Here is a 25,434-nt window from a genome sequence, read left to right as displayed (position 1 = left end):
AAAATGTAAATTGTAAAAGATTTTAATTTTAAAATGTTTTACAATTTTCAATGTTATTGAAAAAAATCTATCATATGTGAAAAACGTTGCGAGAATCTCTTACACATTAGTCATGGGTGAAATAAATTTATTTTTGTAGGATTATACAGAGGGGAAAAGAGAGCCATGAAGTTCGCTATCTCAAGAATTTGGCGGGAATCCACTGACCACTCAAGCAACTGCTACTTCTGCATTGTGGACCCTTCCAAACGTCGGACTGGCAAGAATGCACCTGTTATCACGTATCCCGACCTTCCTTCATCGCCCCGGTGCCACACTGCCATGAGCTGCCCGTACACACTCCGGAGAGACAGCGGCCGTTTTTAGAGAGAGCAGCAAGTCAGAGAGCGAGGAAGACGTAAATCCAGATGACAATTTCAGAGGTGGAGCTGAGGAGAGAAACCCATACTACCCTAACCAAAAAGACCTCAACGACTTGATCAGAGATCTTGGTCTCAGCAAGTTCAATGCCGAGCTTTGACGTCTAGGCTCAAGCAGTGTAACTTGTTGGATGAAAGTCTGCAAGTCGCAGATCAGAGGAAGCGTCACCAACCTTTTTGCAGCTTCTTCACCTGTCAAGATGGGCTCTGCTTCTGCCACAATGTGACCAGTCTGTTCGAGGCAGTCGGAATCACCTGTAACCAGAATGAGTGGCGCCTCATCATTGACAGCTTATCCAGGAGCCTCAAAGCCGTGCTGCTCCATAATGGTAACAAGTACCCGTCTCTTCCCCTGGCTCACTCAGTGCACCTCAAAGAGGATTACAACAGCATCAAGACCTTGCTGGACACCTTGAAGTATGATGAGTACGGCTGGGAGGTCATCGGAGACTTCAAAATGGTGGCATTCCTGATGGGTCTCCAAGGCAGTTTTACAAAGTTTCCCTGTTATATTTCCCTTTGGGACAGCAGGGACACCAAGGCGCACTACCACAGGCAGGACTGGCCACAGCAAACCGAGTTCTCTGTGGGGAGGAACAACGTCAAGTGGGAGCCACTGGTGGATCCCCGGAAGGTGCTGAAGCCACCACTGCACATCAAATTGGGCCTTATGAAACAATTTGTCAGAGCTGTAGATAAGGAGTCAGCAGCCTTCAAGTACCTTCGAGACTTCTTCCCTAAGCTGTCTGAGGCAAAGGTCAAATCTGGTGTCTTCATCGGACCACAGATAAAGAAGATCCTGGAGTGCAATGAATTCCCCAAGAAGCTCACTAGTAAGGAGAAAGCGGCTTGGGACAGCTTTGTCGCAGTGGTTCGTGGCTTCCTGGGCAATCACAAGGTCGAAAACTATATGGAGCTGGTTGAGACTGGTGAAGAACTATGGCACAATGGGCTGTAGGATGTCCCTCAAAGTCCATATCCTTGATGCTCATCTTGATAAATTCAAGGAGAACATGGGAGTGTACTCGGAGGAGCAAGGCGAGCGCTTCCACCAGGATATACTTGACTTTGAATGCCGCTACCAAGGACAGTATAACGATAACATGATGGGAGTACATTTGGGGGCTGATTCGTGAAAGTGATTTACAGTATAATGGTAAATCTCGAAAAACTACTCACTTCGAAATCTTTTGTAGTCATTTTTTGTATTACTTTAGTATAAATACATGTTCATTTTGATTCATATGTTGTTTTCTGACTTTATGTGAACGAAAAGACACAAATTCGCCCATTTTCTCATTCAAAATAGGGAAAATTTCAAAATATCACTGTCCTGGTCACAAAAGCAAAGTTTGTGGGGAATAATAGCCATCTTATAGTAATAGGGTTTTACCCTTTTATCTGGCACCAAAACTGACAGCTTTATACAAGGGATCATGTTTGCAATAACCACAACACAAGCAGTCAAAATGCAAACAAAAAGAGACAACTCTGATAATGATATGCACTGTCCTTGAAATTGATTGGTCCACACCCGAGACGGCTTTTCTTAGAGCCTAGTCTCCACTGGTGTTGGACCAGATGACGCCAAAAGTGAGCCATCTGATATACTTTATATACTTTTTTTGTATATATACTTTTTTAGGCAAAAACAATGACGAAATAACACTTACTACCCAGGAACAAGAATTGTGTTACGAAGTGTAATAAAACACGTGACAAACTTTAACACGCAAGAAAAACACTTTTGTTTGTGTCATTGTACTCTGCACTCCGATCGCACGTCCGACGAGCACGTTTGGCTGCGAAATAAGTTAAATGCACACATGCACTAACGTGCACGAACAACAAACAGGCTTGCCTCTAACGTGTCACACGCAGCCCAGTGACCACCCACGACACATCGATCCCTGTGAAGGAATGGCAACGCGCGCCCGTTTCCCACGGCCTCATCGGACGGTGACGTAGCGCAGCAGGAGCGCGCGTTTGCACACTCGTTGCAGAGGTTCGCGATTCGAATTCTGGCAGGCTACCCTGGTGATTGTTTCGGGTGTATTAAACGTACAATACCAGCGGCCGTCTTGCTGCACAGTTGAAGTAGACAAACCAAAAATCCCGGACATAATTTAGAAACATGCCTCTAGAGTTGTTTTGGTTGCTATACTTTTACACGTGATAAGCCACTTCGTTGAGCTATAATTTGTGGCCAGGTCACGTCTGAAAAAAAGCTATATAGCTAAGTGGGCCTTACCTGGTAAAATAAAAAAAATAAGCTTAGTTTAGAAACTATTACATGATCCACAGCTTACAAATTCGAAAAATAACTACCTGAAAATTACTCAATCGGGATTACACACAGCAACGTCGCCCCCTGCTATAAAACTACTGCAGATTACGTCTGTGAAACAAAGCGTTTACAGTTATTGGTGAGATGTGGTCTTGTTTATTGATTTTCATGGCCAGATTGCTCCATTACGGTGCAAACTGAGTTTGTATACAACATTCCAAATCCAGCCAACCCCAGCCTCCTCTGCTTCATTCTCATGGTATCTCGAATTAAACTGTAAAACAAGCTGTGAATGTTCGTGTGTTATTAGTGCACTGTACACATGTCATCGTAAATATATGTGGTTAACACTTATTTAGCGTTAACGACGATATCGAGTGGAGCACTGATCTTTAAAAAAACAGTCGGTACCGTACACAGCCACGTAGTTTCATCTCAGGGCTGTTGAAGGCATCTTCAGGATCACTATACAGTAATTAAATTAAAGAAGAGAGCAGGTGGGTGTGGTTTTGGAAAGCTGACCTCTATAAAGAAGCAGAGTAAAATAGCAATGTGTCTCAAGAGGGAAGTTTTAAATCTGTGAGTATAATCTGCTATGACGAATGGCCTAGACCAGGAGTTGGGACCATGTGGTGGCTCTTTAATGACTGCTTCGCGACGTTATTCACATGGATTCCAAAAACATGACTGTGTTATGTTGGTTGCTTGCCGACCCGCGGTCTAGACAACATGGACTTTGACGAACACAATGAGACACGAGATGAACTATATTGCAATATGGCGCATGATGATAGAAATTATATATCCGTGCGATCGACTTTAATAATAATTTTACTCAAACCCCTTTTCACTGGGCTATGAAAGCCAGAGAATTAGAATCTGTATTTATATTGGAGGGATCCGATGAGCTATGAAGCTCTTTTTCACAGATATCTAAGTGTCGCTTAGGTCTTGGCCATGTTTATATAATGAGCAGTTTTGCGAATTGTATCATTTATAATTTGCGAGAGCGACCTGGCCCACCAATATGACAAAAGCAACGCAATTAAAACTCGGCACCACAATGAAGCAAATATAAATCTGAGAGAGAAAAAAACAACCAAACAAAAATCTGAGCAATAAGAGCAAAAACACAAATTAGGGGTAGAAGTCCAGCATTCACCGCAGACACAATATGTACTTCCCGTTCAAGGTTGCATTGAGTGTTGAAAACTTCGGCAGGAATTTACGTACTCATGCAATTTGTTATTATATACATTTAAAATATATTTGTTTAGCTCCTTGCTAACCCGTCTCTCTATTTTCCAATGCGATTTAAAAAAAAATGCTGTTTGTTGTTGTTCACTAGCTGACCCCGTGGCCCCCTACTGGACATCCGTGCGCAAAGCTCATCGGATTATTCCTCCTCCTCATCCTCCAGGCGAAATACATCCCGACCACACGGTGCAATTATTCCGATCCTGTAATCGTTTCGCGATGGGCTCTCAGCGAGCGGGAACGTCGCCCGAGGGAGGCTTCAAAGCTCCGCTAATTGAAAGTAAAGACGCTGGCGTGACTTTGAAGGGGGTCGCGAGATCTGAAAGCGATTCACGCCGATATTAACCGCGTCGCGGTCACGCAACCAACCGGAGCGCTCTTGTCAAAGGCGCCTCATAAGTAAAACATTATAATGCGCCTGACGTTAATATATGTACAGTACTCTATATCAAACGTTATCAATTGTATTTTTTTTATATATATACTGAAGAGCTCGGCATGTGTGTAATGTGCGCGTGGGTAACTGACTGTTGGTGCCCGATGTTCATCTTCAAATCTCCAATCCTCCTCACTCCCACCACCAATCACCGCCAAATTCTCACTCCGTCTCCTTCCACTCGCGGCGCCCCTTGCGCGTCTCTCCTGCACCCGCCGCCGCACAGCAAAGCGGTCAACGGTGAGGGGCAAGTCGCGGTCTGGCGGCCTTTCACTGCGGGCTTGGGGTGAGCGACGGTGGAGGAGGAGGAGGATGAGGAGCGGTCGCTAGGCAACGCCGCGCGTGTCAGTCCGCGCAAGCCGAGAGCGTTTGGTAAATGGACCGCGCCGGCGCGAGCATCCGCGCCACCGTAGCCTAGCAGCGGTGGCGGGAGTGCGCATGCGCACAAGTGTGGGGGGGGTGAGGGTGGAGCCGAAGAGCACGTCGCCGTGTGGAGACGGAGCGGGGATCCCTGGGGGATCGCAGAGATCGTGGGGGGTCGATTCTTCTTCTTCTGCTGCTGCTTCTCCTTCTTCCTTCTCCTCCTGGGTGCGGACGAGGCGAGACGACGGCCGAGGCGACGCGGGCTGCGAGCTACACGGCCGTGTGTAAGCGCCGTGCCCTCACTTGAGCCGGGCGTTCCGGCGGTTGTTCGTCAAGAGTTGGGTGGCGGGGAAGCGAGATCTTCTGTGCAGAGTGGGGGGCCCGGGATCTTCTATCCAGAGTGGGGGGCCCGGGATCCTCTATCCAGGGTAGGGGGGGGGGGCCGGGCTGGTCTCTCCAGTGTGGGTGCGCAGGTGGTAGTGCAGCAAGCGAGCCTGTGAGTCCCGCTGTGTCGACCACCCGTGTTTATCTCCCCCCCCCGTCTTGTGCATGGGGATGTTCTGGGTCCGGTGCGCATGCAGTGGAAGGGGGTTGTTGTTTATGGCTCCGGGGGGGGGGGGGGCTCCTAGGCGTCTCATATCTCGACCAGAAGTCCTGCCACATGCACCCTGGACAACCACCCAACATTGCCACCTTCTCTCTGGTTCTTTCGGTAAAGTCACGTAGAAATAAAATAAATAATAGAATACACGACGTTTCGATTGCAACACAAAGCAACCGTCATCAGGTGCGAATGCAAGCTCGGAGAGAGAGACATACAGAGAGAGAGAGAGACAAACAGACACGGAGAGAGACACATACACAGCGAGAGACATACACAGAGAGACAAACACAGAGAGAGACGCATACACACAGAGAGAGAGACATACAAAAGAGACACGCAGAGAGAGACACGCAGAGAGAGACAGAGAGAGACATACACAGAGAGACACATACACAGAGAGACACATACACAGAGAGACACATACACAGAGAGACACGCAGAGAGAGACACGCAGAGAGAGACATATACACAGAGAGAGACACATACACAGAGAGAGACACACATACACAGAGAGAGACATACAGAGACACGCAGAGAGAGAGAGACGCAGAGAGAGAGAGAAACAACGCCTCTGTGACGAGGTATTATATATAGAGGGGGGGAGGCAGAGAAATTAGCTTTATTGCCACCTTCCCTTTAGTGGCCTTTGTCCACTGACTGTCCAGGTCACTCTTGCAAATGAGATTATCCTTATCTCTAAGAGTTCTCACTTTTTAAATAAATAAATTTACACTTGAAGCTACTTATGCCCAAACTTATAATTGTATATTCGCATGGGTGTGTAGCTGTATAGTGGGGAGCGGTGGCGTAGCTGTTTGCGCGCTGTGCTACGACAAACCCGGCGACCCGAGTTCGGTTCCCACTCATGACAACACCAGTGACGATTATCTGAGCCATTTCTGGGCCTCCCCTAGGTCGACTCAGCCTCAAAATGAGTCACCGGTGCTGTATGTAAACATCAGCACTGGGGAGACGAAGGTGGTCGGCCGTGGTGTTGACCACCCACTCTCCTCGTGTGCCGTCCACGGCCTTCGTAATTTTTCGCTCACAGGACTTGCCCCAACAGTGTATTAAAGGCTGTAACGGGGGTCGTTGTCTTTGCCTTGTGAAGAGACAATGAAGAGCGGGCAGAGGAAGAGAGTGCGGGTGGAGGAGGCACCACCGATAAACGCTGCAGTTCTGGATGAGGTGGCTCAGCTGTTCGAGAAGCGTTTTGAGTTCCGTGTGCCCCCCGGTGAAACGTGGACTCTCCCAGAAGCGCGCTCGGTCTTCTCCTCTCCAGCGGCGCAACAGGTGAGCACCACAGCGTTGTAATTGTGCTTTTCGGAGGAAAACGTTCAAATTGTGTTCCCCGAGCACATGCTCGTGCTCATGGCGCTCATCGTCCGTGCAATCCCCAATTCGGTGATTGGAAATTCCACATTCCTTTGGTGGAGGTTAGTTCCTTCATCAGACAACCGCAGTTGGTTTCTCCCAAAGTGGTACTCGTTTTATCCACCCAGGTGGAATGAAGGGCCTGGTCAACTTTTGGACGGGACTCTGATTGGCTAGCTGCACATTCTTAACCACTGAGCCACTTGGTTGGATCATATATTTCATATTTTTTAAAATAAATGTTTCTCTTAAATGAATGTTGATAAGACAGAGTCACAGCATTGTTGTTGAATGCACATCTTTTTGACTTGAAACATTTCATAATGTGCAGTCGTAGATAAGCAGTTTATTGAGTCCTTACTGTATCCTATACAGACAGCGGTCGCCTACCAAGCATATCCTTGAGATCAGTGTTATAATTATTTTGAATAGATGTTAGTATTGGTTTAGAGTTCACAGCTGGCCTGGGTGCATGTAAAAAAAAAACAAATTAAGTCGTGATCGTTAAGCTTTTTCACAAATCCCAGTGTGCCCGTTACAGTATTGAATATAACTCTGCTTCATGTCAGCTCGATTCACTTTAATGAGACTTCACATCCTCTCTTCGAACCTGTGTTCGGCGCAGCCCCACGCGGACCTGCAGCGGCTGAAGAAGGATCTGAACGAGGTCAAAGGGCGTCTGAGCGACAAGCCTCTGGATGTGTGGCATGAGCACACGGCCGCCACTAACCGCACGGGGCACGTGGTGGGGCACGTGCGGCGCGTGGCCGGCGCGGAGTTGTGCACGCAGGCCTGGTGCAAGTTTCACGAGCTGCTGGCAGGAGGCCTGCCCGTGCTGCCACCCTCCGCACTGGTACGCGGCGGTGGCAGCAGGATAAATTCGGTGCACCTGTGCGAGGCGCCCGGCGCATTCATCTGCAGCCTCAACCATTACGTGCGAACGCACCAGGTGAAACTGTTTTTTTGTTTAAACGTTTTTTTTTATCTTACCAGGTAAGGCCGACTGAGCTATATAGCTCTTTTTTCAAAAGTGACCTGGCCAGAAATGATAGTCCCAACAAAGTGGCGTATCACGTAGAAATTTATAGCAGTCAAATACCCTAAACGCATGTTTCTAAATGTGGAGGGAAAGACCGGAGGACCCGGAGAAAAATCCACGTGACCACAGGAAGAACAAATATACAGGCGTTAGAGTCGGTATTGAACCCACGACCACCTGCACATCAGGTGAGGTATTTAACATCTGGCCACCGTGGCACCCCCCAGGTAACCCGGGGCCCCCCGAAGAGCCAGGGAGGAGACCAGGGGGGGTAGAGCCCCGCCCCCCTTCCCCGCAGTCTGAGAAGTAGCTCTGGAACCAGTTTTTAAAGTAGGATCGGAAAATTTGAGAGGTTTAAGTTGGCTCAGTCAGATGACATAATCTGCTGTATGAAACACTTTAGGTAGTTCAAGAAAGAGGATGGCACAGAAGGTGTTTATAATCCAGGCTGTTGAAGATAAAATCAGGAGTCTCCAGCACTGTCGAGGTCGTGCTGAACTTATCCTTGAAGTCTTGATTGCTTGGGGTGGAGCAGGTAATTATTTTGGATAGTCAGTAATTTGTATTTTTTGTAGCATTTCTAAGTTTTTGATTGGTGGAGGGGATACGATCAGTGGCACCTTCATGAAGTAGGCGCACAAAATCAGTTTTCCCATCATTAAAGTTTGTAAATTTTCGGTGTATCTCTAGCAGGCTCTGTCAAATATGTGTTCCCTTTTCTGGTCAACGTATCTAAAAGGAAACGATGTGGAGCAGCAGACAGGTTCTATGGTCAATTATTGTGCCTATTCAAATAGGATTTAAATATTATTTCAGAACTGGTAATTCAGGGTTATCTTTGTAAATGTTAATTTATATTTAAAATGTGTTACAAGTATGACTAACAATCCATTGCATGTTTCCATCTGTTATCTAAGAAAAAAAAGCTAACAAAATATGAAACGAAAAGTGTAATAGTCTCTAACAATTATTTTAAGAATCATAGTTGTATGAAGTGCCCATCATGGGAAAATGCTTGAGCCAACACAGGAAAAAACACTCGCATCCACCGCAACCTGAGTCCATCTCAACCTGAGTCCACCCCAACCCGAGTGCAATTGGGCCGTGCCTCACCGGTGTTTACCAGACGCCAATTCTCACCGTGTGTAACCCCGGTGCAGGCCGCCTGCAAGCTGTGCTGGCTGGCCACCACCCTGAACCCGTTCCACGAGAGCAACACTTGCGAGAGTATGATCCCGGACGCACGCCTCATCCTGCATACGGCGGCCCGCTGGTGCTTCGGTGCGGACGACACGGGCGACGCCATGTGCCTGGCCAACCTGCGTCGCTTGCAGGAACGCGCGCGCGACGAGCTGGGGCACGGCGCGCACCTCGTCACCGCCGACGGGAGCTTCGACTGCCAGGTCCGCAGGGGTTTCGTGCGGGACTGCCGTGCCACTCGGGCTGCTGATCGGGGTGCCAATCGGGGTGCCACTCAGGATAACCCCCCCTCCCCCCCCCCCCCTCGATTCCGGCACCTTGCGTCACACTGTGAAATTCTCGCTTGCTCTGGAGACTCTTATGTCAGTAGGAGTGCCTAAAGAAAATGCACGCGCACACGAGGGTAGAACTCCCAAAGAAGTGCGAGTGAGTTTGTGGAGTGCAAGCAGTCTCGTGCTGTTTAGTTTTGCTGCACTACGAACCCGGTGACTAGAGTTCGATTCCCACTCATGGCCAAACCCAGTGACGATTTTCTGAACTGATCCTGGGGCTCCCCTATGTCAACTCGGTCTCCAGTGAGTACCTGGTGCGTAAACATCACCACGAGGGAGACCAAGGCGGCTGGGTGTGGTGCTGGCCACCTGCAGCGTGCCATTCGGCCCTTCATAAGTGTTTGCTAACAGCACTTGCCCCAAGTCGGTTAAGACTATAACAGGGGGATCTTTTGATTTAAAGCTTTCGTGACTGCAGTAATTCATATTCTTAGTTTTTTCGGTAAAGTCACGTTGAAGAGAAACAACAAAATGTGTAGTTTCCTTATTCACCAAGGTTCCTGTACCTGACACCATTGCAATCATTGAAGACTTGGTTCATCAAGGACTAAACACTGAGGTACCCCCCCTGGTGAGACACTGTTTAACCAATACATACTTCACTTGGAATGGAACTTTCTACAAACAAACTGAGGGCACCCCAATGGGCTCCCCCCTTTCTCCAGTTATAGCTAACATTTTCATGGAGAAATTTGAGACTGACGCCATCCAGACTGCCACTCTGCGCCCAACCTTATGGAAGAGGTACGTGGATGACACTTTTGTCATCTGGCCACATGGCCGGCCTGCTCTAGACCAATTCTTCGACCACATCAATTCCATACACCCAGCCATTAGATTTACCATGGAAGTCGAAATAGATGGCAAGATACCTTTTTTGGATGTCCTAATTAAAAAGAGACCTGATGGTTCAATGAGCCACTCTGTCTACAGGAAAGCTACCCATACGGATGCTTATCTGAAACCGGATTCCCACCACCATCCATCACAGAAGAATTCTCTCATCAAGACTCTGTATCATAGAGCCCAATGCATATCCGACCAGGAACACATAAGCAGTGAACTCAAGCACGTACACCAAGCTCTTAGGGCTAATGGTTACTCCGACTATACAATCCGCAAAGCTATCACTCAAACCATGAAGAAGAACCCTCTTGAGGAGCCTTTCAAAACCATCACTTTACCCTACATTGCTGGGATCACAAAAAAGATCTCCAAAATCTTGAATAAACACAAGATCCAGGTCCGTTTCAACACATTACATAAAATCCGTGATCTGGTTCCGTCTGTAAAAGATGTGATTCCGGACATACAATACCCTGGTGTCTACAAACTAAGTTGCCTCTGTGGTAGTAGTTACATTGGAGAAACCAAACGCCATGTCTCGGACCGCATTCGTGAACATAAAGCAGACCTTAAACACGGTAGGACCAACACCTCGGCCGTAGCAGATCATTGTTCTAATTCAGTAGGCTCACATGCCATTGACTTTTCCAAGACGGAGGTTCTTTGTAAGCCATCTGGCTTCCATGAGAGATTTGTTCATGAGGCTATCCACATATACAAGCACAGAGACAATTCAACCGAGAAGATGGATTCTATCTTAGCAATCATTGGAAAGATTTGATAAATCATTTCAGTTCTTGATTGATTGTTCACGCTTACAGTGGCTTTCAGACAGCATACATTATAAAAAATTGTCTCCCCCCTCCTCTTTAAAAAAAAAAATAGATGGACTAGTCCTGGGCAAACTGCCAATTGCTGCGCGTGACGCCAACGTTTTTTATAAATAAATAAATGTGCCGTTTTAAAAATAAATTTATGCAAACCGACACACCTGATGATGACCATTTGAGTTATGGTCGAAACGTCGTGAGAATTTTTTATTGTTTTTTTATATATATTTTGTTGTTTCTCTTCAACGTGACTTTACCGAAAAAACTAAGAATATAGGGGGATCTTTGTTGCTGTGAAATGAAAATGGAGTACGTCCCGTGTGTGGTTCAGTGTTTTGCGATGTAGCGAGTGTGGAGTGTTTACTCCGCAATGCGTGCGGTGTGGTGCGTGCTGTGATGCGATGCGGTATGACGCCGTCAGGGTAACCCCGGGGAGCAGGAGGCGTGTGTGGCGCCGCTGGTGTTCTGCGAGACGGTGACGGCGCTAGCCCTGCTGGCGCCCGGCGGCTCCTTTGTCCTCAAACTCTTCACCCTCTTCGAGCATTCCTCGGCCTGCCTCCTTTTCTTGCTCGTGTGCACCTTCCAGGTTCGTGAGCGTCCCGTACGTTTTCCCGTGCTGGAGTCTTTGCAGCAGGAATGTGGGGCAGTGACGCGGCCCAGCGGTAGCACGTTCGCAGCTTGTTGTAGAGGTTCTTGGTTCGACTCCGGCAACCCTCCCTGGTTATTACCGCAGTTGTGTAGTAACCATAAACATACGAGCGCCGTCTGCTTCACAGTAGCCGTAGCAGATCCTCCGCCGTACTTCAAAACAAGCAGGCTGTTGTGTGCCATCGTCATGGTCCACATTTTTCTAAATTTGAAAAAATGCACACGAATGACTCGGCTGGGATTATGCACAGCAACATCACCCCCTACCCGACAGCCTATACCCATCTCTGAAACATAGCTCCTCCATGAGAGCCATGAACTAGAACAATGGTGCTCATGCCAAATATATAAAAATGATTAAGAACTGCTTCTCAAAATCCGATTCATTACTCTGACAATGCATTTAATAATGGTACATTTTAAAAGTGTATTTGAAATAAACATTTGTGCACATTTAGATATAATTATGAACTAATTTTGGAGACTTGATCCTCTTTGAGAAATGTGACATACAAAATATCTCCTTTTGCCAACTTTAATTAAACTAATTCAACCCATTAGCAAAGATACATAAGTTCACACTTGATGAAATAAGGTAACAATATTTAGGGTTCCTGACATAAATTTGATTCTTTATGCCTAAAGAGTTCTCTTGAAGCGTAAAAGCTTATTCTCAAGCGTAATCCTGAAATAGGCCAGTGGGTCATGACACTTGGGTCCATGACAAAGAATTATATTGTTCGGTGCAATGCCCCGATTTAAAATTTCATTAGTGTGATCCTTTGCGGTTGAGAGGGTTTGCATGTGCGGCAAGTTTTATAATCTCAACTGACTGCTCATCCAATTAAAAAACGCAACCGTTTCTGCTTTGACAGCTACACCGACACACACATATACATGCGTCCATACATTTTTATACTGTTAGCGAGCACCTATGAAGGCTGGAACGGCACACGAAGCGGTGGGTGGCTAACGCCACGCCCGGCTGCCTTTGTCTCCCTCGTGGCGATGTTTACACACATCGCACCAGTTCCTCATTTGAGGATGAGTCGATCTAGGCGAGGTCAAGGACCGGTTCAGATAATCATCACCGATGTTGGCCGTGAGCGGGAATCGAACTCGGGTCGCCGGGTTTGTAGTGCAGCACGCTGACCACTGCGCGACCGCTCCCGCTGGTGGCTGTGCACTCCAACAAACCAGCACGCTTGAGCAAGCATGAGTGGGTCACACAGATTGTGAGATGGCGGGCTCACCATCTTCTGGCTTGCCAGGGCATGGCAGTACGCCAAGTGGATTCATTTCCATCTGTACGAGGATCGAGTGTTCAGACTGGAGGAATCCCATGAGCTATGAAGCTCTTTCTCACAGATGTCCGAATATAGGACCACAGAGCTTGGGCAATTATTGGTGCCGGTCCCGGCTGCCTTCGCGCTCGTCTTTGATTTCCCGCGTGAAAAGTGCACGTGACATTCTACGGCGTTTGTATATACAATTTACCATGTATGACGCTACATAAATAAATGAACGCGCATATGTACGAGTGACGCAAAGGTGTTTTCATAGGAGGTCCACGTGGTGAAACCGGCCACGAGCAAAGCAGGCAACTCGGAGCTGTACGTGGTGTGCCTGGGCTTCCGCGGGCGGCACACGTTCCCCCCCGCCTTGCTGGAGCGGCTCGAGGAGCACGTGGGCCCAGATGCGTGCGCCCACACGGCCCTCTTCCCTGCCAGCCGTCTTCCTCCCTCCTTCACCCAGCAGCTGCTGGCCTGCGCCACCATGTTCCAGGTGGCCACACGCCTTCTTTAGTAATTGTTTAGTACGTTTTGGTATTCGCACCATTCCCCATACGGAATGGCCAAGGGGACCCAAAGGAGACCACGAATTTGCCTTCCATAAATTGTGACCTTGCTATAGTTTTGTGTTAATTGTGCCGAAGCTCGTTTTTAAGAAAATGTTTCCCCGTTGCAGAAGCTGCAGGCTGATACGATTCTGGAGAACCTGTGGCTGTTTGAGAACGACGCGGGCGAGGAGCGCTGGGCTCACATCGAGGCAGTGCGCGAGGCCGCCGCCTGGTTCTACACGGACCGCTTCGACGTGCAACCCCTCGCCCGGCGCGACTGGCTGATGCAGCGACCACCCAGGGGATCTGGCGCACCACCCTTTCAGTCGTACTCGGGGAAGGGAAAGCAGCGTCAGGTGGGGACCTACAACCAGAGGAAAGAACTGGAGAGCCTGAGCTGGAGAGAGAAGGTAATGCAGGGTTACTTTGAGCCGGACATGCGGACCTTCGATGCCCTGCTTAAGATCGACTCGCCAAGTCGCGACGCGGCTCGTGAGGGCGAGGGCGAGGGCGCGGACGGGCGCTCCGAGGACCCTGCGGAGGAGCGCGTGCTCGAGTGCTCGCAGGATCCTCCAGACGAGGGCACCTTCTCCGTGCGGCACGGGCCTGCGCTCACACGCGTGGCCAACTCCCCGTTCTGCGACGTGAAACTGCTGGAGCGTCTCAACGAGGCGCGGGCCAAGGCGGCCGTTGTGCGGCCGGCCAACGCCGTGTGGCTGAGCGGGCAGCACCGCGACGGAAGCCGGAGCGCCGCGGAAATGGAGCAGCGCGTCCGAGCGACGCTCATGAAACTTTTGAATGGGAAGGAACCGAGAGGCGTTTACTATATGGATATCGGGCAACAGACTCGACTTGCGTCTGTTGGACAAACGCTCTGTGCGCAGTTAAACGCCATGGACGATGTCATCGATAATTCTCGGAAAAACAAATCCCAAAGTGCCGATGAATCCAGTGCAAGTGCAGTCGTACACAGCGCACAGCCTGACGGTGCTTGCGGTGGAGGACCTTCAGTTCTGCCACCCACGCCTCTTGACACTTGCAGCACTACTCGCGACACGGCCCTCATTCCGAAACCGTTCGTCGGCGTTCTAAGCAGCCCACTGCTCTACGACGGAGATGTGGTGTTTCAGCAAAATCTCGTTGACGGATTGCAACTGATGTTCTCCCACTTGGCAGAGGGCGACTGTCTGGTGCTGCCCCTACCCGCCGCCCTTACTCGATTCTCTGCAGGAATAATCTTTGCCCTTTCACAATGTTTCTCCCGCCTCTCCTTCCTCAACCTCTCGCCCAGCTCGTTTCACATCACCACCGTCTTACTCTGCGTGGGTCTGCGCCATCCATCATTTTACAAAGGCGTGAAGGAGTTTATCAGTGTGCTGCAGCATGCGGTCTCAAACGCTGGAGAGCAATGCAGCGATGGAAGAGGAGACCGGGAGGGTAACGTTCGGCAGCAGGTGCTGGAGTTTGTACCCATTGAGGTTTTACTCAGGGAACCACTGTACACATTTCTACTGAAACTCAATACAGACACTCTCCAGTACAGGCTGGGTCTGCTCTTGCAGCTTGAGAAACTCTTCCATCACAAGATCTCAGGACTGGCGACTTAGCGGTGGCCTCAATTGATCTCGTTTGAAATAAATTGGGGTACTCTTTAAATGTTCACGGATGTCTCAATGCAGTGATACACATGTAACTATTTTGCAAGGAAACTGAAAAAAAAATCAATATCCATATATTTTTAGAACACTTTCAAAATTGCACTTTGAAAATGTTAACCAAAATGTATACGCTACACTCTTTACTGTGCGGGTTGAGCCAGTGTCCTATAACCCCTTCGAGCCGAGTTCAATTCCAAGCTCCGTTTAACATTGGTGGCGAGCGATACGTGATTCGGTTCCGAGCCGTCCTCCGCCAACCCACACTGACCAGCTGTGAAGTACAATCAACCCCCCCATTGAATGACACGGCATGGCTTGACAAGAGGGGTGTAAATTATTATATTTGAATCTGGTCACACGACCGATATAATACATTTACCATCAGGGAACGTAACAAATGTAACATTTCAGAATTCAGGAATATTTTTGTATATTGGTTTAAACATCATTACATCCAATACATGATCATTTTGAGTATCGGTACCACAACAGAACCCCGGGGAAGCGTTCACGAGGTGAGGTGTCCCTCGTTGCTTGTGATGATGTGAGCACGTGCTGTATATATGAACTGATTTCTACATGGAAACAAACGCGAATGCACATATTGTCATGCACTGAAATAGCACGTGCTGTGATGTGCACTTTATTTTGACGTGAAAGCCAACGTCTACATTAATATTGTTTCTATAAAATGTCAGTCTTGTATCGAAAGTTCATGTAAAATCCTATTTTAGAAATAATTTTTAAAATGTTTCTTTTTTTACGTGAATAAAAATATATTTCATGCGTTTGGCTTTTAGCAAAGGTGTGTTATGCCATTAAATAGTAATCCTTGCAGGTGATAATGATCACCATGAGCTGCGAAGTGAAAGGAAGGGAAAGAGCCTGAATAGGAAGCTCAAATACGCCACCTCCAATTAGAACGGCCGCAAAAAAAGTAAAAATGTTTTCGCAAATCTCATATAGCAATGACAGTGACGTAAAAAACTATTGTCCATAAGGAGTAGTGCTTCGACCATGAACTCCCCTGTTCATTTCAGGAAATGCAAGCAGATGATTAAATGTGCAACAGGCAGCACACATTTTATTCTGCACAGGCCAAGCACCCAACCCACGTTCAATTTGTTTAATTTGCATTTAATATAGGAATGGAATGACAGCTTTTCTTTTCTTGGGGTAGTCTTCAAACTTTTCCAGATACCATCTGCAGCAAACAGCACAAAACGCCAGAGGTTACCAATTAAAATTGCACTGTAGGGCACCGAACGAGCGCGCAGTGGTACTCAACTGCAAGTTAGGCGAAGTGCTGTTAATTTATTTTGGGGATGGTCTCTGTAACCGGGGTTGTGCTCTGGGGTTGTCTATCACATGTTGGCAGTCCATTTTTTACCTGATAATCCTAAAAACGGGTGAATTATTTAGCGAAATATTACTTTCGTGTATGTTTTGATTACTGTTTAAATGAACGTTTGTTTGTTTACCTTTCATTGCTAAATCAAAAAGGTTACTTTAATACACCGAGAGGACTATAATCGTGTTGGCTCGGTGATTTCACGCTCTGTCCAGCAAGAGAACCATCGCATAAGAAGCGGCTGCTGTTGCTCCGAATGTGGACCGTTACGTCGGCACACAATGGCCGACTTTTTGAACGATGCCGCGGGATCTCTAACATCCACTTTGAAGCAAACGGCACGTAGTCGTAGTATTTTTTTACGATAAATTCACCCGCAGTATTAACCAGGGCGGTCGTCGGACTCGAACCGCAAACCTCGGCAACAAGCGGCGAACGCGCCACCTCTGGGCCACGTCACCACCCGTGCTGGGTCCTCGCGCCATGCCGTGTTTAGGGGTGTAGACTCACTTGTGGTGGTGAACGGAGCGTGGCCCGATGACCGTGATGCTGAACACAGAGAAAGCCCAGGCCTGCAGGGTGCAGCACGCGATAGCAAAGCCCAGCCACTCCACCATCTCCCCAAAGAAGTTTGCTCCCGACACGAACTCAAACATTCCCCCTAGAAGAAAAATGCGGACACGTGCCAACGGACATCGGTAAGTAAACACATCTTTTTGGGTCACACATTGTGCCAGCAATACAAGTCGCCATCCTAGGAGAAGCCAACAGTGATCAAACTACCAACAGAATGTGGAAATTCCACCATTGGTTTATGACCACTAATGGAGATGGACGCCGCCTGTTGCTTATTCGAACATGGGAGACACGTTCTTGTCAAGTCACAAATGCAATACTCCACTGATGGTAAAAATTACATTTTTTTTTTCCACGAGGCTGTCACCTGGCCCGTGATGTAAATCCATGGTAAGAGTTAACTGTAACAGCATGAGAGTGTGACGGAGTTAACTCTTAACAGAATGACTCAAGATAAGTTTCAGACTGTACTGGTTCTCGTGGGAGAACCAGTACAGTCTGAAAAGCGTGCTGTGCAGACAACCTGGGACAGCATGCCATGCACGCGAGGAGAAACAGACCACACATTACTCTTTAGTTAAATCTAGATTTGAAGTTTTTGTGGCTGCAGGGATCCATACTCTTTGGTTCTTTTGGTAAAGTCAGCAATTGTTTCTTGCTGTGGTTGTCCCACCTGATGACGGACGCTTGTGTTGCGCCTGAAACGTCGTGATTTTTATTTTTATCTATCAGGTAAAGTCACGAAAGAACCAAAGATTATACTCTTTGGTTCTTTCGGTAAAGTCACGTACAGTGAGGGAAGAAAAGTATTTGATCCCCTGCTGATTTTGTACGTTTGCCCACTGACAAAGAAATGATCAGTCTATAATTTTAATGGTAGGTTTATTTGAACAGTGAGACAGAATAACAACAAGAAAATCCAGACAAACGCATGTCAAAAATGTTATAAATTGATTTGCATTTTAATGAGGGAAATAAGTATTTGACCCCCTATCAATCAGAACGATTTTTATACAGGTAACGAGCTGAGATTAGGAGCACACTCTTAAAGGGAGTGTTCCTAATCTCAGCTTGTTACCTGTATAAAAGACACCTGTCCACAGAATCAATCAATCAGATTCCAAACTCTCCACCATGGCCAAGACCAAAGAGCTCTCCAAGTATGTCAGGGACAAGATTGTAGACCTTCACAAGGCTGGAATAGGCTACAAGACCATTGCTAAGCAGCTTGGTGAGAAGATGACAATAGTTGGTGCGATTATTCGCAAATGGAAGAAACACAAAAGAACTGTCAATCTCCCTCGGCCTGGGGCTCCATGCAAGATCTCACCTCGTGGAGTTGCAATGATCATGAGAACGGTGAGGAATCATCCCAGAACTGCACAGGAGAATCTTGTCAATTATCTCAAGGCAGCTGGGACCATAGACACCAAGAAAACAATTGGTAACACACTACGCCGTGAAGGACTGAAATTCTGCAGCACCCGCAAGGTCCCCCTGCTCAAGAAAGCACATATACATGCCCGTCTGAAGTTTGCCAATGAACATCTGAATGATTCAGAGAACAACTGGGTGAAAGTGTTGTGGTCAGATGAGACCAAAATGGAGCTCTTTGGCATCAACTCAACTCGCCGTGTTTGGAGGAGGAGGAATGCTGCCTATGACCCCAAGAACACCATCCCCACCGTCAAACATGGAGGCGGAAACATGCTTTTGGGGTGTTTTTCTAAGGGGATGGGTATTCCAGCATGACAATGACTCAAAACACACGGCCAAGGCAACAAAGGAGTGGCTCAAGAAGAAGCACATTAAGGTCCTGGAGTGGCCTAGCCAGTCTCCAGACCTTAATCCCATAGAAAATCTGTGGAGGGAGCTGAAGGTTCGAGTTGCCAAACGTCAGCCTCGAAACCTTAATGACTTGGAGAAGATCTGCAAAGAGGAGTGGGACAAAATCCCTCCTGAGATGTGTCCAAACCTGGTGGCCAACTACAAGAAAGGTCTGACCTCTGTGATTGCCAACAAGCGTTTTGTCACCAAGTACTAAGTCATGTTTTGCAGAGGGGTCAAATACTTATTTCCCTCATTAAAATGCAAATAAATTTATAACATTTTGACATGCGTTTTTCTGGATTTTCTTGTTGTTATTCTGTCTCTCACTGTTCAAATAAACCTACCATTAAAATTATAGACTGATCATTTCTTTGTCAGTGGGCAAACGTACAAAATCAGCAGGGGATCAAATACTTTTTTTCCCTCACTGTAGGTATGGATTCCTGCAGTCACGAAAGCTTCAAATCAAGATTAGACCACACATTGTCCGATTTATCCGCAACATTTTTTCGAATTTGGACAGTAAAAATTCCACGAATGCAAATTTAACGTAACGTACATCGAATTCACTCCCTAACGTGAACTTCTGTGTATTGAGTTTCCGTTCAACGAGGGAAGACCGAATGCCAACATTTGAAAAGGCGTGACTCGATATAAAAACTACCATTAGGAGGTTCGTAGAGCGAGGCGGGGCACCTGCTGGGCTACTGACCGCGTGGGATCTTGTAGCCCGTTTCACCGGGCTTGCGTAGATTCCGCAAAATGTGGTCCGAGTGCAGGTTTATCAGCAAACCAGCAAGCCAGAGCACTGCCCCTAGCCACACCACACACACACACACACCCCGCACTGCCAGGGTCACACGAGGTCAGCCACACCCGGATACTCGACACACCAAAACACACAATGTAGCGGGTACGGTTGTGTTTCAACGTTCAAAATCGCAACAGGCAATTTGCGGACAAAAAACAATGGCTGACTTCCGATTCAATTAAACAGAAACCAAGAAGCGCCATATTCTTAGCTCTTTCGGTAAAGTCACGTTGAAGGGAAACAATAAAATAATAAAATATATATAAAACAATAAAAAAATTCTCACGACGTTTCGACCATAACACAAACGGTCATCATCAGGTGTGAAAACCAACGGCAAGAATTTGTATTGTTTTATATATATTTTATCATTTTATTGTTTCCCTTCAACGTGACTTTACTGAAAGAGCTAAGAATATGAATAACTGCAGTCACGAAAGCTTTAAATCAAGAAGGGCCAATTGTATTTACGGAAAAGCTGAATAATTTCAGAAAAATTTACCGTGCTTCAAGAAAATAAAACCACGTTTGGTTTGCTATGAAATAATGAAAACATACCTCTACTCATAGCAGCTTGGCAGTTGTTAACTGTACCACACGTGGAATGATGTTATATTTGAGTACGTTACCAATCTAGCAGCCCTCATGGCATCCATCACTCTTCCCCTGACACAGTCCAAAGTGCAGCTAAATTAGACCCCTTGTAAACTTCTATAGCCAATAACCTCCTTGTCACAGTCCATTGCATCATGAACACTGAAGTACTACCTAAATACAGAGAGCCTTTAACGACCTCCACATTGCACCTTATTTATGAAACCTGTGTCAGAACGTAGTTCAAATATTCAGGAAACCTTCCTACCACCACTGCAAATTAATGTATATGTCCCAGGGTCCAGCCTCAGTACTTACAGGTGCCTAGAGCTGCAGTAGTCCAGGCAAAGGTCCCCGCTAGCAAAAATGAATCATCATTTTGCACTCGAGTCACTCGGATGCAAAAGGACCGTTGCGATATTCAAGTCTTCTACCTCTCATACTCCACACATTTTTTAAAACAATCTTAAACAATCACATTTCACATCTGACAAACACCTATCTTGACCCCACCAAACTATTCCGACACCTTTTCGTTGGATTTATGCTATTGTTCCATACAGCTTACACCAAATCTGCTGCATCTTGGCTCTTTAAAATCTTCCTACGGTCACATGCGTAAAAAATCCTTTCCTATCCGCTTGAAATGCTGAAAACTCTTCCACGGACTGCCTAAATAAAACAAAACCCTACCACAACACCGGATGACATGGCATGTTTCTGTATCAAATTACTACTGTATCAGGTTACTGATGTATCAGTAAATATACTGTGGTCCAAGTTTCTGGAAACCAGTTGTAACCATTTGAAATAGTTGCGGGCTTTATGGGGAGTGCGATTCCAAGTGGGTTTGTCGTTTTGCCACACTTTTAGAGATGCTTTCATGCACACTTATTAGGCAGAACCCCACAAGTATCGTCTGAGTTGTGTGTTCTATATTGAACTTAACAAAGAAATAGGAACGTTTGTGCACCCAACCGAACGACTCCATGCCGCATATGCACCCACCGGCGCGCCCGTTTACAAGGACTCACGGTCCTGCGTGTCCCAGTTCTTAATAGTCAGCATGCAGCAATATGCAGAGCTTTAGTGCCTTCTTTGGTGCGGTGTCTCCAGTCTAGCAGTAGACAGAGCACTGATGGCTCCCTCAGTGTGGTGTGCCCGCCTTCCAGCGGTAGGTAGAGCAGGTGGCTCCCTTGGGGTTGTGGATGCAGCACTCCAAAGTCTTGATGTTGCCCGACATATGAAAGCTGAAGAGGCCCTTGCAACTATATGTATGTCTTGATTTAAAGCTTTCGTGACTGCAGTAATTCACATTCTTAGCTCTTTCGGTAAAGTCACGTTGAAGGGAAACAATAAAATAATAAAAAAATATATAAAACAATAAAAATTCTCACGTTTCGACCATAACACAAACGGTCGTCATCAGGTGTTTTATATATATTTTATTATTTTATTGTTTCCCTTCAACGTGACTTTACCGAAAGAGCTAAGAATATGAATATATGTATGTCCTTGTTGTTCTTGGTCTGGCGAGTCCCCGCACTCCAACAGTCGACGCTGCTCACCCAGCTCTTGAAGTGGTCTCTCCACACTCCAGCAGTTGATAGGGCCCTCCTCGTGGCCCTGGGTGTGGTGTCCCCCCTCCACTCCAGCAGCAGAGACTGCACCCACACTTCGCAGCCCAGCACACTCAGCCCCAGGTACAGCACACTCAGCTTCTGGGGCAGCACTGCTTGAGACTATTGCAGCCCTGGGTGTGTGGTTGCTCCACACTCCAGCAGTGGACCAGGCCCTCTTGCTCCACTCGGTGTGGTTCTTCCAAACTCCAACAGTGGATCAGGCCACTGCGCTTGCCTTCTTCCTCCTCACCACATCACGTCCCCGCAACCCCTTCTTTATTGCCCCCTACTAAAACCGGTCCCTCAAGCTTTAACTGGCACCAGAGGGAAGCCAGGGAAGTGACCCTCAACTTTCACCTCGTCACACCAGCCACCCACCTGCTTGACCCTCCACGAACTCGTTTGAAATCCAGGAAACCAATCTGGGATCGTGCGAGACAATTGGATGAAGCGGGGTCAATTGAAGACCGCTGGCGAACACTGTGGAGTTCTGTGGACATTCCAAATAAAGCTCCATCAACCGTTGAAGAACAGCAACAGGTCGCGGCACGCACCTCCTCCACAAGTGGAGAATTAAAGACAACCCACAGTGACTGCGGCCACCCGAACCAGACAATGGACCAGATTGCGAACAACTGCTCTCTGGCGAGACTGAGCAGTATTAGGTCGCGCTACTACTGAAGCTATCGCATGGCTTACAGACTTAAACTTGGACGTGTGATTTGCACATACTTGCCATACGCTAGAGCGAGAGACCTGCAGAAACATTGCAGCACTGACCTATTGCGTGCAGGGTGGAAACCTTCACACGTTTCACCTGTTACGTGCGATAGCACAGGTGACAACAACACACTCATCCATCCACTCACCACACTGCAGGTCACAACAAAAAGACATTCACCCTCCACCCACTCACCACACTGCAGATCACTCCTCTCCTCTCTCTGCGTCTTCCCTCAAACGCTGACACACCTTGGAATTCCCTCCCATTGTGTCTTTTCCAAGCTCTCATAACAATTGCCTGGCTCAAATTCGAGAAACGTTTTAACGCTTATCCGTTACAACTCTTGATGATGCTTGCTGGCCGCTTGGCATGATGGGCCGTCGGGCCCTGAGGCTCAGCGACTGCGTTCAAACAAAAAAATAAAAATAAGTAATATTTAATAAAAAAAATTTAAACACGCTTTTATAAAATGTACTAGTAATGTAAGAACTCCACGACTCCAGGAAGTGGCCCCGAAGCTTGCCACAACGTAAGGGACCCTGGCCAATTACAGCCAACGTCAGTTGACCGTGGACAATTAGACCCAAGCCGAAACATAACATATAAAAAAGAATGTTTAAAAATATATATTTTTAAATTTTTATGATAGAATATAGTATTGTCATCAGTATGACATAATTAAACCAAGTTTGCAGTCGATACCACATTGGGAAGTGGGTTAAAATTGAGTTAAAAGATTTGAGGATACAACGACAACAACAACAGAGTGAGTTAGTAGAAAGCGTGTAATAAAAACCACAAAGAGGCGTGCACACACCTGCGACGAAGCGGGCGTCATAGAGCCAGCCGTCGGGGTAGCGGGCGCACGTGAGCAGCGTGCGGCCCTGCAAGTAGCCATTGAAGGTGCAAAACGCCAGGGCGAGGAGGAAGGGCACGCACGGCATGGGTTTCCCTCCGCGGAGGAGGAAGGGGTAGATGAGCGCCCTGCGCACACGCGCGAGATGCAGAGAACCCGTGAGCGTGTGGATCGAGTCCTGATAAGGGAGGCGAGGGTGGATGCACAGCGGTTAACACTTGTTCCTCAGCAAAGAAGGGCCTGGATTAGAGATTCCCAACTCGGGCAACTTTCTCTGTGAGAGTTTGCATTTTCTCTCCTTTACACTTTGGATTCTTTGGGTGAAGTCAGGTAGGTATAAAATAAATCACGACGTTTCGATTGCAACACAAGCAATCGTCATCAGGTGGGAAAACCACAGCAAGAACATTTTTTTTGCCAAAGTGGGAAAAAAAATTATTGCTGCGGTTTTCCCACCTGATGATGATTGCTTGTGTTGCGATCGAAACGTCGTGATTTAATTTATTTTCTACCTACTACGTGACTTTACCGAAGGAACCAAAGAGTATGGATTCCTGCAGTCACGAAAGCTTCAAATCAAGATTTTCTCCTCTTGTTCTGCGTGGGGGGGGGGGGTTACTCCGGATTATCTGGTTTATTCTCTGTGACTGGTATTGGGCCAAGACATCGCAAGCCTGAACGACACTTGCTATTTTCTCAATTGCGATTGAACAGACGGCAGCAGGAGCGGCAGCAGGAGCAGCAACATCACCCCCTACTGTTACATCTTGGCAGCACCCTCCTAAGAAAAAAACGCCTTTGCCCAGTGTGAAAACAACGCGAAATAATCATTGATCCTTCTGGGTCAGACAACGTTGAGTACAATGCCATACGAACAAATACAGTCGTCACGTAAACAAACGCACCGACGTATCTATTGCATCAGCACACGCCAGTGTGTCGGAGAGCGATCCACACACACACACGCACACTTTTAACAACGCTGATAACAATTCAGCAGCAGCAGCAGTAAGCCGCATCAGCAGCAACATCATGACCTGAGGAATCAGCAGGCCGCGCGTTAAAGACGAGCCTACAGTCGTGCGAGTGTGATCACGCGACCCAGACTGTATAGCAAACCCATAGAGACACACACAGCGCTGCATCGGGACCCCACAGAATTACATTAAAGACAAGCCAGAGAGTGGGGCAATTGTGTCCATGCAACCCAAACTACGGGACCCATGCATCATAGCAAACCACCAACGTACGTCTGCGCTCCTACAATGCAGGAGCAATAACAAAACTCCACGAATTCTCCTGCAGCAGCAACAGCACCATCGATCACCATCAGCATCGCACCGATGAAAGTAGTGGCCGATGAACATGGCGAGCAGCACGCGGTTGGGCCAGGGCACGACCGGGCCTCCCGGGTAAACATCTCCCGGGTTCGACTCCCCGCAGATGAGCCATGCGGGCACGGCGAGCGCGGGCAGCTCCTGCACGACCCAGGCGAGGCGCGGGGGCAGCCCGGGCCCCCAGCTGCGGGAGGCGTAGCGGCCGTAGGGGATGCGGAGGCGCAGTGCGGGCAGCGCCACCAGCAGCAGCGGGGCGGCCACGCAGGCCAGCAGCAGCGCGGCCGCGTCCAGCGCCCAGCGCTCGGCGCAGTCACTCCACGTGCTCATGGCCGTGAGGACGGACGGACGGGACGGAGGGACGGGACGGGAGGAGGTCGGTCCAGAGAGGGGACGGAGTGGAGGAGGAGGAGAGAGCGGAGAGAGACGCGGCCGGGAGAGCGGTGGAGAGTGCGGCGGATGATGTGCGCGCTGTTGCCGGATGAAGGTGCGTGCGATTCACGTTCAGGGCCCCACCCCCTCGCACGGGGGGTGGGGGGGACTGGGGGGGGGCTGGGGGATTCACGTGCCGGGGCCCCGCTCGCGCAGTGACGTGGAGGTTCC

At 47.9% G+C, this 25,434-nt stretch overlaps 3 protein-coding genes across 8 annotated transcripts in view; 1 reads left to right on the top strand and 2 right to left on the bottom strand.

Moving 5' to 3' along the window:
- The window catches only part of PNP (purine nucleoside phosphorylase), a 44,746-nt gene extending 39,960 nt beyond the window's left edge, over window positions 1-4,786 (bottom strand). Inside the window, exons 1-2 of one of the 2 annotated variants that reach the window (XM_076069563.1) lie at window positions 4,492-4,786; window positions 593-674 (exon numbers count right to left, since the gene is read on the bottom strand). Coding sequence is in view for 1 of the 2 variants with exons in the window: in XM_032960304.2 (XP_032816195.1) it covers window positions 4,492-4,511 (20 nt within the window). In the remaining variant the exon portion in view is untranslated. The remainder of the gene's footprint in view (window positions 1-592; window positions 675-4,491) is intronic. The other variant, XM_032960304.2, reaches the window with a different exon arrangement.
- Window positions 4,787-4,858: 72 nt separating this feature from the next.
- On the top strand, window positions 4,859-15,921 carry CMTR2 (cap methyltransferase 2). Of its 2 annotated transcripts, none has more exons than XM_032960276.2 (7): window positions 4,859-5,046; window positions 6,478-6,659; window positions 7,366-7,593; window positions 8,940-9,182; window positions 11,409-11,573; window positions 13,199-13,420; window positions 13,604-15,921. In XM_032960276.2, the coding sequence occupies exons 2-7, from the start codon at window positions 6,483-6,485 to the stop codon at window positions 15,080-15,082; spliced, it is 2,514 nt and encodes an 837-aa protein (XP_032816167.2). In that variant the 5' UTR covers window positions 4,859-5,046; window positions 6,478-6,482; the 3' UTR covers window positions 15,083-15,921. The 2 variants fall into 2 exon arrangements, with proteins under 2 accessions (XP_032816167.2, XP_032816165.2); XM_032960274.2 differs by having other exon boundaries at window positions 7,366-7,689.
- Window positions 15,457-25,383, bottom strand: SRD5A1 (steroid 5 alpha-reductase 1). 4 transcript variants are annotated; one of them, XM_032960308.2, is made up of 6 exons: window positions 24,839-25,031; window positions 23,459-23,625; window positions 22,296-22,407; window positions 19,603-19,704; window positions 16,995-17,145; window positions 15,457-16,337 (listed from the first exon to the last, which is right to left on the bottom strand). In XM_032960308.2, the coding sequence occupies exons 1-6, from the start codon at window positions 24,915-24,917 to the stop codon at window positions 16,271-16,273; spliced, it is 678 nt and encodes a 225-aa protein (XP_032816199.1). In that variant the 5' UTR covers window positions 24,918-25,031; the 3' UTR covers window positions 15,457-16,270. The 4 variants fall into 4 exon arrangements, with proteins under 4 accessions (XP_032816199.1, XP_075925679.1, XP_032816197.2 ...); XM_076069564.1 differs by lacking the exon at window positions 22,296-22,407 and having other exon boundaries at window positions 19,603-19,737; window positions 24,839-25,369; XM_032960306.2 differs by lacking the exon at window positions 22,296-22,407 and having other exon boundaries at window positions 24,839-25,365.
- Window positions 25,384-25,434: the final 51 nt, after the last annotated feature.

The sequence above is a fragment of the Petromyzon marinus genome, chromosome 25 (genome assembly GCF_048934315.1).
Source record: "Petromyzon marinus isolate PM22_M1 ecotype Great Lakes invasive population chromosome 25, UKy_Petmar_22M1.pri1.0, whole genome shotgun sequence".
Classification (NCBI taxonomy): Eukaryota; Metazoa; Chordata; class Hyperoartia; order Petromyzontiformes; family Petromyzontidae; genus Petromyzon; species Petromyzon marinus.
The sequence above is the reverse complement of the archived record's forward strand: the minus strand, read 5'-3'. Positions and strand labels throughout refer to the sequence as shown.

What these genes read in the sequence shown, in the direction of transcription:
- CMTR2 (XM_032960274.2), top strand. Translation starts at nt 6,483, where the DNA reads ATGAAGAGCGGGCAGAGGAAGAGAGTGCGGGTGGAGGAGGCACCACCG. An exon ending in ATTACGTGCGAACGCACCAG is followed by an intron (nt 7,690 to 8,939) that starts GTGAAACTGTTT and finishes ACCCCGGTGCAG; the next exon opens with GCCGCCTGCAAGCTGTGCTG. An exon ending in CCTGCGCCACCATGTTCCAG is followed by an intron (nt 13,421 to 13,603) that starts GTGGCCACACGC and finishes TCCCCGTTGCAG; the next exon opens with AAGCTGCAGGCTGATACGAT.
- SRD5A1 (XM_076069564.1), bottom strand. Translation starts at nt 25,161, where the DNA reads ATGAGCACGTGGAGTGACTGCGCCGAGCGCTGGGCGCTGGACGCGGCC. An exon ending in GGGCTACAAGATCCCACGCG is followed by an intron (nt 17,146 to 19,602) that starts GTCAGTAGCCCA and finishes TTTTTCTTCTAG; the next exon opens with GGGGAATGTTTGAGTTCGTG. An exon ending in CGCTCCGTTCACCACCACAA is followed by an intron (nt 16,338 to 16,994) that starts GTGAGTCTACAC and finishes TGTTTGCTGCAG; the next exon opens with ATGGTATCTGGAAAAGTTTG.